The following is a 16,864-nucleotide window of genomic DNA, read 5'->3' as shown; positions in this document are numbered from 1 at the left end:
CTCTGAATGAGAATAGGAAAAATTAGTGTAATTAGTGTGTAGCATAAAAAAAAATAAAATAAAATAAAATAAGTTAATGCCAGTAATATATATATATATATATATATATATATATATATATATATATATATATATATATATATATATATATATATATATATATATATATATATATATATGATCATTAATGCAGAATTACAATTGAGGAATTTTGTTTTTTTCAGAGTTAAACGAAATAATGATCTTCTATTTCAGAACTTTTCAGATTCAAAATTTTGATAAAATAAAGCAAGGTGTTCTTTGTGACACACAATAATTGAAAAGAAGAAATCTATTTGAGGTAGTTACAGTCCTAAGAAAGAAAGCTTTGTAACACACTATTAGCAGCAACCATCCATGATATCTGGTGGCACACAGAAAACTTTATATACGTATTAACAGTGAGATAAACTGCAAACTGCAACTCACAACCAGAGGAATTTGACTAATGATGCTGCATTTCTTTTCATATTAGAAATCATCATCATAGTATTCCTCATTTTCTGTATGTTCCATTTGGCTCAACAGTAACGAATCCCTAGTCTGATCCTCACATTTTTCCTGTGCATTTACATATGCTTGCCAAATGTCCACGGATTTATAGACATGCTCAGTGCAAAATTCTAAGCTAATATCTATATCCCTAGCTAGCAAGGCCCTCTTGATGGTGAGGAGCTCACAGCTGCAGTTCCATGGGTTTCCCTCCAGGTAAAGTGTCTGGAGGTTGGGAAGCAGAATATTCATGGAGGGCAGTGATGAGAGTCGGTTGTTACGTAGATTCAGAACTTGGAGCCTCTTGAGAGACGTCAGTTCATGTTCCTGTATTATGGTGATGTGGTTGCCTTTCAAATCCAAGCGAACTAGTGTTTCAGGGAGCCTAGGATGCCAACACAGAAGAATGGTCAGTGTCTAAAGAAGTACAATATGAGTAAGGTGTGTTAGATTTGGAATTCTCCATGAAGAAAGAATCCTGGAAATCTATATAAATCTATATAAAATGACCAGTGATTATTACATCTTATCAATTTTAATGTAGCTTTCACATATGAACTTCTAAATGATGACTTTATCTGCATTTTAAAATGTAAAATTTGAATAGTTTAATCAAAAAATGCTTATTCATACATTTTTTTCAGAGAACATTAGTGTTACCAAAATCTACATGCAAAACTGTACCCATATGGAATGGTAGGGAGGAGATTCTGCTCTAGAGCCAGGTTGGTTAGATGAAGACAGTTTCTCAGAGCGTTGGTTTCAAAGTGCCGGATGGTGTTGTTCTCCAGAAAGAGATGTCTGAGTTGTCTCATTCCCGAGAGATGTTGATAGGTCACTTCCTGTATATGATTCTGCCCACAGTCCAGCTTCTCTAATTTAGGTGAAAGCCTACTAGGTATGACCTGCAGCTGGTTACCTGCCAACTCTAAGGTAGTCAAGCTGGGCAGACGAAGACCACCATCCACAGATACAACTCGGTTGTAGCAGACAGACAAGGTGGTGAGATTACAAAGTTGGGCCATGTCACGACTCTTCAGTGTCCTAATCTGGTTCCTGTCCATGTTCAGATGAATCAAAGACTGTGGGAGGTCATGAGGGACCCGTGTCAGGAGGTTTGAGGACAAGTCAAGCGTTTTCAGAAGCTGCAGTGATGAGAAGAAAGCTGAAGGCAGTGACAGGACCTTATTATTTGCTATGCTAAGTCGATTTAGCACCGGTAGCCTGAGGAGGCCCTGTACCATTGCAATTTTATTACCTTCCAGATAAAGACCCTCCAGCTTCACGAGACCTGAGAGGGTGCTGGGCCGCAGCGTGGTAATCAGGTTATTCTGGAGGTTCAACATACGAAGCCTCTTCAAACCCTGCAGAGCAGACTCCTGCACAGTTTGGATCCTGTTGTGGCCCATGTGCAGGTTCTCCAGGCTGGGGGGCAGGCCACGGGGGACATGACGTAACCGGTTTTTCTGGAGGTCCAGAGTCCTTAAAGTCCTCTGCGCCCTGAGTGCATTGGCTTCAAGCTGCTCGACTCTACATGACAACAGGATCACTTCCTCAAGGCCAGACAAACCAGAGAAATCTCTACCCTAAAAATAAATGAAAACAATAAGAAAGCATTTACTGTAAACCTGGAAAATAAAAGCATCTCAATGCATCTATAAACATTTTTTTTTTCATCAAAAATTATATTTGCTTGCAGATACTCAAACCAAGATAATACAATTGGAAGAAATGACTAAAAAGAGTAGAAGAAAGAACAGAGAATTTGCTTAAGTAAATGTGAGGATGACAATCACAGGCGCAGCTGGCATTCGTAATTAACAAGCAATAAATAAACATTACCTTTATCTCCTTAATATGGTTGTATCCTAAGTTAAGTTTCCTCACGTCTCTTGGGATGCCTGTAGGTATAGACTGAACCCTAAAACACTGCACTGATGCCATTGGTTCACAAACACATTTCTCTGGACATGCATGGCTGCTTAAGAAGCTAAGAGTACAGACCAAAGTGTAAAAGAGAAAGTGGAGTACCCACATCATGCATTCATTACTCAGAGTACCCCAATGTCGAAAGCATTTTGAGAAACCAAGGCTTAAATAGCTCAGCAAATCATATGTCGGTGAGAGTAGGGCTTCTGTGATCCATTTGAAACAATGGGTGAGATCATTATCTCGGTTTGAAAAAACACAGACAAGGAACTGGCATAGCAGTCACAGATTGTTCTGTTTGTTTGCAGACGTGAGAAACTTGCTGATAACCTGTTTACAGCCTATTATGTTTAGCAAATGCAATTTCCTTTGCTCAAATACTTTTGCCAAATACCTTCTGTTTACCCCTCTTCTTGAATACGTTTTCTTTTAAGAGATGTTTCTGTATGCGTAAAAAAAAAAGAAATTAAAAAAGAATTTTGATGATTTTTTTTATGAAAACATAGATAACTGACATTATCTTGTAGTTTTATTAATTTTCATGTTAACTTCAGTTCCCATTAGTTAAAGAAGGATTTTTTTTGTAGCAATTATGTTCGATATGTAAAAGAAAAAGATGAATAATTTTTGTATGCAGCAATGCTGAAATCCATCTGAACATAAATGAGGTCTAGAAGAGTTAAGTCAACACTTTATACCATAGTTTTCATACAGCTTCTTAATTAAACACTGGGGATTTGACTGTGTGGAATGTCTGGTTTATTTTGATAAATGTTGGCAAATAATAGTTCTCAGGGGGGTTGTGAATTTCAGTTTTAAAAGGTTTAGAGAAAAAAACTGCACCATCAGCATAAAGAACAAGAAAAAATAAGGAGCAAGGAACAATCAGGAAAGACGAACAAAGTCTACATGCTTCACCCATCCTGTAGGGACAATATGGTGATGAATAATTCACAAAGGCAACCGAAACATTTTATGCAATTGCAAGGAAATGAAAAAGTAAAAACAAACCTATTGCAAACGGTATTGTGAGAGAATCTAAACATGCTTTAGAAAAAAAAAATCTTTATGCCCTCTGTATGTTGGAAGATGGTGTAAATGGTTTAGTCACTTGATTAAAAAACATTTATTATTTTGACATTTCTTTAATGAATAGAGTTGTAAACACTGCCGAGCATTCTGGAAAATAGCATAGAGGGATCTCAATTAGTTCTGGAGTTTCTGTCATAATAGCATAATAAAACTAAGGGATCAGTGGGTTTAGTGGGGGGAGGGATGAGCCTTCATCATCCATATGACATATGTCGTGGTAAAATTACAGATGTCTGTGATAAATGTCTGTGCTCTGATCGATTAGATCGGTTTTCTTCTGCTTTTTTTTCCTGTGTGGGCGCCTACTCGTGTGGCAGACTAGTGTAATCGGTTCATTTCGATGATATATCTTCGTTTTCGACATCCTGATCAGATGAGAAGACGGAGTAGATCAAAACGACATAATTATTTTTACTCCTGTTGTCGAATTAAGTGGAGTATAGCTGAAAGGACTGGAGGGGTGCTTGGTTAGGTCTCTGAGAAACATAAGCGTTGTCTTGTTTCGTTAAGATATAAAGCTGGTAGCGACGACGTAGCGAGATTGTGGAAGCTAGCTTGCTAGCCAGTGTGCTATTTGGAAATGTCTGCGTGTGCCGCCGGTGTTTCTCCTGCTTCGCAGGGCTCGGCCCTCGCTGGTCCCGGGTCGGGGATGTCGATGTTCCGGTGGCTGGAGGTTCTAGAGAAGGAGTTTGACAAGGCGTTTGTAGACGTCGATTTATTGCTAGGAGAAATCGACCCTGACCAAGCTGACATCACGTACGAAGGCCGTCAAAAGATGACAAGTCTCAGTTCTTGCTTTGCGCAGCTTTGCCACAAGGCACAGACCATCTTTCAGCTAAACCACAAACTTGAGGTAAGGAACCGTTGTTTAAACATTACGGAGAATGATAACGTTTTCAAAGAGAGGAGTTGTAAAATTGTCACAATGTCTTGTTTATGAAGATCGACAAGTCTTTGGTTTGCCTGCACACCTAACTAGTCTCACGTAATATAAACCATAAACTATACAAACTAGCTTTGTCATTGATTGCGTGTTCGCATTTTTCTGTGTATTTGGTGGCTGTACTCCTACTTCGCCGCAGTAACTTACTACCTTCTGGTTGGTCGAGTAAACAAGTTTTTCAAGCCCCATATCCGCCCCTGTGGCTAGAAAATATCGTCCATTTCGTCATTTTATTCGACTAATCAACATCTCCCCGATTTTATTATTCTGCTAATGTTTTTTAAAGCCCAGTATTTCTCTTTAGGTTGTTACATTGCACAGTGAACATCAGGCGCCGTTGTCCAGGTCTTACAATTTCACTATTGGCACAGTTTTCGATTACATTTAACACAAAAGTCATGCGTAGCCTATATTTAACAATGCTGTTTAGTGAAGGAATATTGTTATCCTTTAGTATAACACAACTCTTTTGTACACATGTTATCCATGACAACATTTATTGCTCAAATCCCCAGATAAGATGATTTTTGACTTTTTGGATTTGAGAAACGCAAGGTTCATGGGTAAAAATAAAGTGAGCCTGATTAGGTGGGTTCCCTTTGCATACCTCTTTGCTCTTTGTTAAATATGTGAACTAAAAGCCCCAGTCAAATGCACACACATTGGTGTGAGGTGAGCCATGTTGTCTATCTGGTGGCATCAGCCAACAATAGAAATGTGAGATGAGCTTCAAGGAAAGAAATGGGGAAAGAATGTCCTGTTCTCTCCCATCTATTCATGGTCTCTGGGCATTGCTAAACAAAAAGAAAATGGATAATGGATAGCTTGGCAGACATATTCAGTGGCCATATAACCATAGTTCTGTTTTTTTGTAGACAGCATCTTCAGTGTCATGAAAACACAGGCTGATGACACTGAGAATTTAAATTAACCATATAAAATGGAAAATGGCCCAGGTTTCTGGTGTTTGAATTCCAGAGGTTCTTATTTTGACCTTATATATAATAAACATCAGAATGGACCTTGTTGGCCACCATTAGGGCCAACACCTTTCAAACAAGATGTTAAGACATACAGGTCCAGGGCAGTATCTCTGCAGAACCTGCTGAGCCAGTAGCATCACATTTTGGTGAACAATTAGGGTCAAATATAGCCTAAGAATCCACAGTGAACTGAAGCACTTTTTATTGGAAAATCTGTTTCCTGCCTGGGATTTCCACCAGAGTTCTGCTGCCTGGAAGTTACCATCTTGTTTCTGATAGAAATCTGCACAATATGCACAACACAGTGCCTGGTGAAAGTGTCTGGCAGGAAAAGAAAGGCAGTGTATGTGAATGTTCTCTGCTGAAATACTGGCAGTATCCCAATTGCTTTTTCCTATCAGTAATCCTTTGGTACTCCGTGAGGTATGTTGGTTTGGAGTGTTGCTGCTAGAGGCATGTCTGCATGCCTGTTGTATACACCTGTCCTGCCTCTTTTTCCACCGTGCGGTCCCGCCTCCCTAGGTGTTGTCTGTAGCATTCACCCCTTGTGTATTCCCACAAAAGCTTCTTCTGTTTGTTGCGTGCTGCCACGTCATGGGTTACCGCGTCCTCGTGCGGTAGGAAGCATCTGCTCCTCGGGGGGGGGCGCGCCTGGTGGAATGGAGACGCGTCGTACACTGCCGTTGCTTGATGCAGGGCTAGGTGTGGGACAGGCCCCAGAGGAAGCGGCTCTCTCCGTACCTTGGTTGTACACCCATATCACCTGGACAGTTGCTTCTTTCCTCCTGGCCTGCCTCACTACTTCCGTTAGCCAGAGCTGCCATGTTCATTAGTGCACGAAAACATGAAATTACTCTGCAGCATCCAAGCTCAGGATGTGGCGTCCATTAACTAGAAAGCATATCCGGGCTGCTTACAAAATGCCCCATGTAACATTGGGTCATACTGCGTTATTAGGGTTAGACAGTGACACGATTGATGCAGCTGAGCTGACCTGCATACACACTGGGCTGTGATGCTGAGATGTAGCTTTAGGGGTAGGCAAGGTAAGGTGTGTATAGCAAGTATTCCGTTTCCAGCTTCCCGGGTGGCTGCCTCGGGAGAAATGAGCATTGCGACAGGTATCGTGACGACACCCCTGTCACCCCCCCCCACCCCACTGGAGACTCGCTCAATGCTCACTCATTAGCTCACTCAATGAATTCAAACGGAAGATTAGTAGAAATTAGATGACTAGAATGACTGGCTCATTGGTATTTTTAAAAATCCTTGGTGTTTATCTTTGCTGTTTCATGACTGCTCTTCCTGGACTGGACTGTTTTTCACAGACTAACATAGTTTGTGTCCATGTTTTTAAAGGGGAATTTGCCATAAAGACATTATGTGGATCATTGCATATATGCAAAGCATGTATTTTATCATGCACAAAACTAATCTCTCATGTAATAAGGCCTTATTACAAATATATAGTGCACTAATACAGTTTTCCATTTTGTGTGTGTGTGTGTGTATGCGCACGCGCGCACACTCCACAGGCCCAGCTGGTGGACCTGAAGTCAGAGCTGACGGATGTGCAGGCGGAGAAGGTCGTGGTGGAGAAGGAGGTGCATGAGCAGCTGCTTCAGCTCCACACCCTGCAGCTGCAGCTCCACGCCAAGGCTGGCCAAGCTGTGGACTCCGGCTCCATCAAAGACAGGCTGGTGGGCACCACCCTACGCCCTCCCTGCGCCACTGGCCTTGCCCATGCAGGCTCAGCGAGTTCAGCCTTGCTTGCGCTGAAACTGTAGTGCTTCAGATTTTTACTTTACTCATTGGTATTGTAATTTACCCATAAAGAAACAACCGTTTTTGATCAGATCTTTTCATCTCTATGTGGGTTTGCATAAGATGATGATGATGAATCCTTTTTTTTTCTTTGACATTATTGTGTTTTCTAGTGATTGATCCTGTGTAATTATTAATCCAACTGTGTGCGCACAGTGATTTGTTTAAGCCTCTTTGGATGGTTGCATCCCTCTTCTCTGTCCTCAGCCCCAATAGGGGCTGGTGGTCTCGGTCTCAGTGATGACATACAATGCTTCTTTTAACTCTATGCTTCTTTGACCCTAACACCGCCTTTCTAACTTTTGACCTCTCTGTGTTTCTCTCCTTGGCCCTAAGCCTGTTCCCTCCATGGAAGAGATGGTAAGTGTGTCAGCATGCGTGTGTGTGTGTGTGCGTGTTGTGTGCTGCGCGTCTTCCTGCTGACCACTTCCTGTTGTGTTGTCAGTGTCACTGTTTTTTTTTGGGGTTTTTTTAAATTATGTATTTTGTAGAAATGTAGCTTAACCCTGGTGGTCTAAGTCTAACCAATGACTAACCCATGTGCTCTATAGCAAAGTGAATAGTCACGGCTTGTGTGGGGTTTAGATGTTTGTGTTATGGTTAAGACACTTTTACTAAATCACTGAATTTAGCTACAGTGTTAGTGCTTCCATATTTGAATTTCTCTGTCATTTTCTGCTGTGCTGTTATAGGCTTGACCAAGCGAGTGTGAGTGTAAGTGTGGGTGTGTATGAGTGGGAGTGTGGCCAAGGATTGTTCATTGAATTCCTCCCCGGTAGCCTGCATTTCTAGAGACTGAATGTAACTTGAATGGGAGGTGACCGTGTCTGTCCCAGATGTTCACACTGCCTCCGGGGTTGTGTGGACTCTGTCAAGCCACTCGACTTTCCACTGTTTCTGAAGGCTTCCCTCTGTGCATGTGTGTGCAACAGGAAAAGGAACTCGAAGCCAGTAAGAAAGAAAAGGTGAAGGAGGTGAAGTTGGAGGCTGAGGTGAGGATGCTTAAAAAAGAGAGCGAGGCCCTCCGCAGGCACATTGCAGTACTACAAGCAGAGGTGTATGGCGCCAGACTGGCAGCCAAGTACCTGGACAAAGAGCTTGCGGGCAGGTAACAAACACACAAAGATTCTGTTGTGAACATTGGAAGTGGGAAGTTTGTAGAAACGGAACCCTGAGCTTGTCCATTGGGAAGGATTCAGAGCACTGAGCTGGTCATTGTATTCCGCAGGGTTCAGCAGATTCAGCTGTTAGGCCGGGACATGAAGGGACCAGCTCACGATAAACTGTGGAACCAGCTGGAGGCGGAGATCCATCTCCACCGCCATAAGACAGTCATCCGAGCCTGCAGAGGGCGCAATGACCCAAAGAAGCCCTTGCCTTCCCCGGCTGGACATGTAAGAACTACAGCTAATGTGGCCTTCAGAAGGGCTATAGTTACTTGACACTTGGGAGACTGCCACTATAAAGCTCAAAAGGTTCAGAAAAAATGAGTCGAAGCAACTTTGTCATCCCATTCCTTTAAAGGTATACAATGGGACAAAATAGCAGTGCTGTAAAGGGGGCGACAATATTGCCAGTCGCATCATAGCGCATATGGTGATATATGTTGTACTTCCGGGTGTGCCGCTGCATAGTCAAAAACCACAGGATGGGTAATTCTAACGTGACCTTGTAAAAACCATATATTTATCGGAACTAAGTCATGCACAGTTTTTGGTCATTTTCATTTCTGCTTTCGCTTGCATTATAGATAATTGTTTTATTTCCGTGGAATCATGCATTGCATTTTCAAGAGTCAGTCTGAATAGATCTGATACATGAACAGTCAAACAGCTGTTTTATTGCATTAAACATGTTTTAGATTGAACAACAGAATTAAATCAACAGTAGCAACATTTTTTACTCAGTGAGTGCTCAGAAATGTAATGTAATTCTTTTTACAGGGGTTAAATTTACAGTTATATCTGTATCTGGTTTATGTAGACATTATGCTTTTTTTTCTTTTTTTTTTGTAGCCTGTCTCAAGGCTTTCTCAGTTGTGTTGTACCCACATTTTAAAAATTCAAGTTCTGCCCACTCGTCCACCATCTTCCATGTGCTTGTAAACAAAACACTATGATTTCGTAAGCATTTTTTTTCTTTTTTTTTTCTGTTGCGACATGCCCTTCATCCTGCACGCAGTACAAGGGTGCCACCCTTAAATAAGTATTGCCAAGTACTGAGAGAGGTCTGACATGGAAAATTTGCTGGGCACTGCATGTGTGCAACTCCGGACAATGTCCTGACCTGGAAGAATATAGAGTGATGCCTCACGTTTCCGCGGTAACGTGCTTATGGCCACAGCTATGGTTCTGAGATGCTGTTTCTCTGTTCTGAGATTTAACGTAGCCTTTTTTGGTCATCTTGAGCCAGTCTGGCCCACTGACCTCTCAGCTAAATGTATCAACGTCTAACCTCTGAATACAGAGAATTGAGTGGAAGAAGATTGGTAGCCAGCGGTTACAGCAGTATTGTAGGTATAACTAATAAACTGGCAACTCTGTGTAGATAGATACCAGTACAAGCGCAGTGTACATAACAGTGCCTCATGAGGGTTCTTCCCGTTTGCTCTGTGGGTGTCCTCCCTATTCCATTTCTACATAGTTATCGTAACTGTATCCAAAATGCTGTTTGTGGTTTGTCACGGACTTGTTCTGACTTCGTTCTCCAGGACCCAGACTCTCTGAAGAAGACCCAGGGAGTCGGCCCCATACGCAAGGTGGCTCTGTCCAAAGAGGATCATGAAGGTCTCGGGATCTCAATCACGGTCAGTCCATGCTGGGTTTTATACCTTAGACAGTGTGTACTTTATAGCTACAAGAGCTTGAGATTTCAAATTCACTGTTAACGGTGTGCTGTAAGACCTGTGAGTTAGCGGGGATTCGCCTGCCCGTTCCGATCTGATTTGGTCATGTGCGTGATCTCTGCTCAGGGAGGTAAAGAACATGGCGTTCCCATTCTGATCTCGGAGATCCACCCGGCCCAGCCAGCGGAGCGATGCGGCGGCCTGCACGTGGGCGATGCCATCTTAGCCGTCAACAACATCAACCTGAGGGACGCCAAGCACAAGGAGGCGGTTACTATCCTCTCCCAGCAGGTGGCGACCTCTTGCACATTACATACTACGAATTCCCCCAGTGAAAGAAGCCAATAGCGTGTGTTTAGGTAATGTGCTTGTTAAACTGGACTTTGCAGTATACTTACATTTTTTTTACAATTTTGTCCATGTTGAGAAGAGTTTTACTTTGGTGAACAGGTGTTCATACTGTCAGCAAAGCTGCAAACATCAAATGAGAATTGTGGCAGTTTCAAAAGTTCAGTGGTACACATTAGTCTTTTTGTTGAGACCTATTTTTGGAATAATACTTTAATTAGGAGTGAGAAATGGCACCGGTACTTTTGGTTGGAACACCATATATGACTTGTTAGTGAAGTTTCAAAGTTGGAAATTGCACTCACATTCCGAGAGTTGCATTGGCTTAGAGAGCCGGAATTGGCAGAAAGGCCTTCAGACACAGCGCTGTGCAGTAGTGGGAGGAATGGTGTTCGACAGTGCTCACAGTGGGTTAAATTTGGCCGTGCTAACAGTCTGGGTTGTCACTGCAATGCTGCACGCCTGCTGATACCGCCATCACTTGTGTGTCTTCCAGAGGGGGGAGATCGAGTTCGAGGTGGTGTACGTGGCACCGGAGGTGGACTCTGACGACGAGAATGTGGAGTATGAAGACGACAGCGGCCATCGCTACCGACTCTACCTGGACGAGCTGGAGGAGGGCTCGGGCGTCAGCCACGGCAACGGCAACACCGAGGGTGCCACGCTGCAGGGCAAGTGCCTCAATCCCACCCCACCCAATACAGTCGCTTCGGTGGGCAATCCTCAACACCCACCTCAGTGCACCAAAACAATGACCATGTTTGCTCAGCTACACATCTTGTTTGTAAACCTACACCTTCTCTCACCCATAGTGTGTATTGAGCTACGTTTCATTCACACTCTTTTCACGCTACGAGTTAACCAGCTGCCTCAGAATTGCATCTGTGCAAAGCAACACTTCCATTATATCCTAACGTCATCACCAATATCAAAAATCCTCATAAACAAAAACCAAGGTTTAAATCAAGCAGGTTGCTCGTCGTGATGTTAAAGTGTGTGGAAGTAACGTTTGATTGGCTGACATTTCTCCACCATCCAGCAGTGGAGAAGCACCCGATGGCCGATGGCGGGGAGAACGGAGACACGGGCATCTCCAGCGAGAGCCCTTCGGAGGAGACACCCTCTAAGACCGCCGAGTCCCGGGAGAGCAGCTCCTCCTGAGGAGCTTGCAGGGATGGGAGAGCGGATCCTCACCTCGCACCTCGTCTCCAGGGAGGAGGAGTGAGGAGCAAGGAGGAGGGAGATGTAAAGACCCTGTCCGTGTACGATATGTAACATGCGTGATGCGTTTTGTACTACACAAAGAAGAAACCATTTCAGAGTCCGCAGGAGATCGCTTGGGGACCTAGAGTGAAAATGGAGCACGTACAAATTCATGTCGCCACCTTCGGTTGGGTGAGAAGCACACGAGGAAAAGGCAGAGTGTAAATCCGAACTGGCTGAGCTCAAAGCAGGAATTCGGCTGTAAGGTCTGATATTGTGTAAGGGACAGGAAATGATGGCTGTTTTTCTTACTTGGTGTGCAGTTCCATTCCAGGTAAACTCGGCCTATGCGCTGCCCCTCTACTTGGGTATCTCTAGAATCTAGAATCCTTGCACTGCTATTATATATGTCAATTAAATGGATATAGTAACAACTTAATGTCAACCTACAACATATAATCATTACCATGCAAACTTTTGTTTTTGATTTGCTATTTGAGCCTAGTGTGTTATTAGCTCTCAGTTGTGTTCAAAAAAGGTGATGGACATTATATCATGGGGGGGGGGAGAGAGAAATGTTATGCCCCAACTTTGTAACACTATTCACTACCTAACATTTTTCACATCACTGTTGTGTCATCCTGATTCTGCAGTACCTTTGGCTGTATCTGCAGTAACAGATTTGTAGTGCTTTTTTTGATTTGATTTGATTTAAAGGGTGGTTTCCTTAGCAAAGTATAATGGTATTAAGAAAATAGCCTCTGTTAGGGTGAGTATTCTAAATGAAAATGTATGAGCCGTGCCAGTTTTATGCACAGTATGTAAGATTTTTGAATGCTTCCAAGTCCACAATGCAACTCTGATGAATTAGATGGTTATTGTGATGGGATAGGCTACTGGCTAAGGAGGCAATAATGAAAGTATTTATTATTCAGTGGCTACTTGCTTGGCCATGGGAAATGAGGTAAAAGTGTCTGGTCCATAGAGATCCAGCAGTTCTTCTAACTCTAACTCATGATCTCATCTGCTGTGATGCCTCCACTGAACATGTGCAATATATTTGTTAGTTCATAAAAACCCTCCCCAGGTCTTGGAGTTATCCTTTGTTGCTCTTGCCCATCACATATATTTTAGAGCCATGGCTTATGACCACTCTCGCACTAGTCTTCTAGGATAAACCCAAGACATGTGACCTGTAGACTACAGCGATGTCTGCAAGAAAGGATTTTTGGATTAAAAACCCTACGAGAACATCTATCTGTACATCAGAGATGCAAACCTAAATAACTGTTCCACTGACTGCTGCATATTTAATTTATAGAATTTATATCAAACAAATATAAAGTAAAAAGTCTACCAGTATTTCATCTACGTGTTGGTCTTGGAGCATTCACAGAGATGTAATTTACCCTGTATTCTTAGCTAGGGTGTATGTATAGCAGCTCTGACCCCAGTTCAGTTTCCCTCAGCTTCTCTACTCTTCAGAGCCCCTGGAAAGTTGAACAGCGTTTCAGTCGGCTCACGGCCATATCTGACGGATGCAACAGGAGTGTTTTGGGTAACACGTGCCAAGGACAGGGACATCTGACGCCAACAGGCTCAATGTAGCCTGGAGGTGGTACTGCTCTCTCTTGGAGTTCTTACTATCATTACCCTCTATGGTTATCACATTTTCCCTCTGTTCTGTGTTCCTGCAGCCTGAGAGATTTGGTATGAACATCTTATATCTGTAGTTACTGTATAACTATTTGAATAAAATTTATTTGCCTATTTGTTTTCTCTCTGAGGAAGTGTTTACCATTAGCTGAAAACCTTGAGACATTGCACACATGGAATATCAACTTAAGAGTACAATTTTTACCATTAGGTTTACATTTTGCATTATATTGTCAACACTAGGGGGCAATGTGATCCTGACGTCTTGCACATATGCCCTAATATACAAACTTATATCTTAGGTTTTGACAAAACAAGGGCACTATGTAATAGTTCTGAATTATGAAGAGAGACACACAATGAACTTTATTCTCTTCATTTTGTGTCTTGTTCCTGCATAACCATATTTCTACATTTTCATATTTGCAAGGTATGTCCAGGCAGCACAGAGACCACCCCTGCTGTTGGAGGCCTGCGTGAGTGGACAGGTATGGAATTTTGGATGAAGCGGGAAAACCGGAGTCCTGGAGACAGGTGAAACGTTCCGTTGCTTTCATCATGCCCTGGTGCAGGGGGAGGTGTTGACACGTGCATGCAAGCAGACAGCCGGGAGACGGGACAAGAGGAGGGTGGCAGTGTGGAGAGGAGTCAGCACCCTGGCGTGAACAGTCCAGTCACACACACAACTACTCATCACAGACCTTAGAAAGGGAGGGACTGCCGGTCAGCTGGATTCTGCTTTCTGGATCAACTCTGTGCTTCTGACTTATGACTCACTCACTTGAATGTTACCATGCTTCTTTCTTATTCTGATAATGGATGTTTAGTAATAAAGTCTACCCCAAATTTAAATTATATTAAATATATAAAGGACTCATTTTCTGACAGTTCATAATGTGATTTTTATTTAAAATTGGAAACCCAATGTACCTGGGAAAACAACCATTACTGTATAAACTAGGTACATGCTTCAGATGTTGTATACGAGGCCTGACAGCAGGTTGGAACAATGGCGTTAGTGGGAATCAGCTGCTGTCCACGACTGACACTTCACTGCCACATTCCAACACACACGCTTCAGGATCAGTATTCCTTTCCCCCCCTGCTGTGTGTATGGAGGGCGCGTGGAATGCATGATTGGGTCACGGCAGGTCCCGCGCTTACCAGTCCAGGCAGCGGCTGCTGCTGAGGTGGTCACATTCTCCCCAACCCGGTCACAACCAAGCCAGCTGGGGGGTGGAGTGGGGGCAGGGGAACACTCAGGACTTAGCTGGCAAGTAGGAGGACCACGGTGGGAACATCAGAGCCCAGTGCTTCACAGGCCTGCTGGCACAGAAGGATCCTCTCAGCAATGCTAGACATCCACAAGGACTGCCATTCCAAACATCTTCCAGAAACCAAACCAATGCCAACGAAGACCCAAGACTCCACAATTCAGTAGCAACACCAAGCACGTAGGTGCTTCCAAATCACCACCAGAAGCTAAGGGTTTTGTTTGTTCCATTTTACTTTTTCCAACATTACAATATACATTTCAAAACTACAAAAACTGGACTGAGTCCTACTGAACAAGGCTCTCTACTGCTTTCTGAAGTCTGTTCTCCAATGGCCTGTTCAAAAATAGAGTGAAATGTAGGAATTTGTCTCTGTGAAAACATTAATAATTTTAACAAACTCAAAAACATTTCCCACACGAGGGAACAGAAAGTGTCAGTGCTGTTGACAAACATCCCCCTACTGAACTGTTAACTGCAGCAGAATTCCACAATTATTCCCAACAATTATTCCCAACAATTATTCCCCAGTTTGAAATACAGCAGTCACTCATTTACAAAGCCACAGACACTTTGTGGATTGGGTCAGTCACTGAGGCAGAGCAGGGCTGAGTGCAGAAACATCATTGCTGATAAACACATCCATGAACCTGGAAATGGTAGTAGAAATGGCCCATGAGCACTGACCTGAGACCAGCTATTTTGGGCCAGGATCGAGCCGACTAGTTGATCAGCTCTGTAGAGGCTCTACAAAGGAATGGGCTCCCAAGCCTGGGAAAGGTGATGTCTTGTTGCTGTGGCGTCTCCTGCCCGTCTGTCTCAAGGTACCACCGAACTAAAGCAAACTTGTGCTTCAAGTTTAGAATATCAATTCCCAACAGCAGCTCAGAAAAGATGTGTCACATTATAGAAGCACTGAGACTGTCTCCCACATACCTCATTTATATTCCAACCATTCAAGTAATCCAAGTACAGTAAGGGAAGAATTTCTTCCATACTCTGCAAACTGTACTTTAACACGTTTCTCTGCTCCTGGCAGAGTATTAGATTAAAAACAAACCCTGCCCCTTAAAAAACAATAACAGTAAAACTCTCCATGTCAGTAAGACAAGCAATATCAAACTTGTCTGACAGGAGAACAAAAATGATGTGTCCAAGCAGCCATTAATTTGGACAGCTATTCTTCCCTGCCATACACATGCACAAACATACAAAAGTGCTGCTCTCATATGCAGAAATAAGTTATGAGTCTGGAGAATAGTGTGAGGTCATATTAAGCAGGAACCACATCACAGTGCATACGAGTCTGCCCGGGTCCCACCCAGGTCACATTCAAGTCCCACCCAGGCTACTGCCCTCTGGGTCTGGTCTGTGGGGGACAGCTGGCTCAGGCCAGACACAGTCCCGTGGTCGCGAGTAACTCTCATGCACTGGGCCTTTCCCTTGGGGCTTCTGGTAGTCCGAGCAGGCCCCATTCTCCACCACAGCTGGCCTGCTGACCTTAGGGCTGTCGTAAATGCCCTCGGAACAGTTCGCTCTGTCCGATTTGACCTGTGGCGTCTGGTAGCCGCCAGAGAGGTCTCCAGCCTGCTTTCGGTAGTTGGTGCTATCCCGGGCCTTAAAGGAGGGGCTCTTGCTAAGGACAACTCCGGGCACGCTGTAGCTGGCATCTGGCAGGAAGCCGTCCTTGCGGAACGTGTGACGCTCTATGATGGGTGTGGCATACTCAGGCTCCTGATTGGTCAGTGGCAGGGCATACTGATTGGCTGTGTGCAGGTAGTCGTAATGGGAGGTGGCCTCGTTAGCATCGTTCTTGGCGTCTGTGTCCATGGGTCTGAAGGTGGAGCCCTTCCTGGACACTGTGCCTGCCCCCAGCATCAGTGGCTGCTGGTAGTCTGTAGAAGGAGAGTTGACAGCAGCTCAACTGGTTGGAAGCACAGAACATGTACAATCACAGTGGCCAAACCAGGTGAAGGGTTTCTTGTGCGCCATCTCTAGTGATAGATCCACTATACAGTTAACATTTAAATCACTACATTTACTTCAAAACAAATGAAGAATGTGTTCTGCCAGGAACCTTGTGATATGCTAACTCTCAAGTGAGAGCACACGTGCCCGTGACCTTTACTAAGTACCGCTCAGGAGGTGAAGCAGGAGCCGCAGGGCATCCTGACCCGTCACATCCACCACAGGGGTGCCAGACACCTCACCACTTCAGCGGTGGAGCAGGAAAAAG

The 16,864-nt window shown here is 43.7% G+C and overlaps 3 protein-coding genes across 14 annotated transcripts in view; 1 reads left to right on the top strand and 2 right to left on the bottom strand.

The window, feature by feature from the left end:
• Nucleotides 1–194: 194 nt before the first annotated feature.
• LOC113572283 (nephrocan-like) lies at nucleotides 195–2,660 on the bottom strand. The gene is made up of 3 exons (XM_027001701.3): nucleotides 2,374–2,660; nucleotides 1,216–2,117; nucleotides 195–916 (listed from the first exon to the last, which is right to left on the bottom strand). The coding sequence occupies exons 1-3, from the start codon at nucleotides 2,569–2,571 to the stop codon at nucleotides 511–513; spliced, it is 1,506 nt and encodes a 501-aa protein (XP_026857502.2). The 5' UTR covers nucleotides 2,572–2,660; the 3' UTR covers nucleotides 195–510.
• Nucleotides 2,661–3,874: 1,214 nt separating this feature from the next.
• On the top strand, nucleotides 3,875–13,468 carry gopc (golgi-associated PDZ and coiled-coil motif containing). 5 transcript variants are annotated; one of them, XM_081717555.1, is made up of 9 exons: nucleotides 3,875–4,405; nucleotides 7,014–7,178; nucleotides 7,639–7,662; nucleotides 8,235–8,410; nucleotides 8,531–8,696; nucleotides 10,013–10,108; nucleotides 10,274–10,438; nucleotides 10,992–11,207; nucleotides 11,538–13,468. In XM_081717555.1, exons 1-9 carry the CDS (start codon nucleotides 4,133–4,135, stop codon nucleotides 11,718–11,720), a joined length of 1,464 nt encoding a protein of 487 aa, XP_081573681.1. In that variant the 5' UTR covers nucleotides 3,875–4,132; the 3' UTR covers nucleotides 11,721–13,468. The 5 variants fall into 5 exon arrangements, with proteins under 5 accessions (XP_081573681.1, XP_026857469.2, XP_081573680.1 ...); XM_027001668.3 differs by having other exon boundaries at nucleotides 3,876–4,405; nucleotides 10,992–11,166; XM_081717554.1 differs by having other exon boundaries at nucleotides 3,876–4,405; nucleotides 11,535–13,468.
• The window catches only part of dcbld1 (discoidin, CUB and LCCL domain containing 1), a 24,244-nt gene continuing 17,922 nt past the window's right edge, over nucleotides 10,543–16,864 (bottom strand). For 6 of the 8 annotated variants that reach the window (XM_027001665.3, XM_081717551.1, XM_081717550.1 and 3 more), the window contains one exon: nucleotides 14,232–16,523. In XM_027001665.3, the coding sequence (XP_026857466.3) occupies nucleotides 15,961–16,523 (563 nt within the window). In that variant the 3' untranslated portion in view covers nucleotides 14,232–15,960. Of the gene's footprint in view, nucleotides 10,619–14,231; nucleotides 16,524–16,864 lie in introns of those variants that run through there. The other 2 variants (XR_003410090.3, XR_003410091.3) reach the window with 2 other exon arrangements.

The sequence above is a fragment of the Electrophorus electricus genome, chromosome 7, assembly GCF_041902795.1.
Source record: "Electrophorus electricus isolate QZ-2024a chromosome 7, ASM4190279v1, whole genome shotgun sequence".
Taxonomy (NCBI): Eukaryota; Metazoa; Chordata; class Actinopteri; order Gymnotiformes; family Gymnotidae; genus Electrophorus; species Electrophorus electricus.
This window is presented reverse-complemented; position numbering and strand designations above follow the sequence as displayed.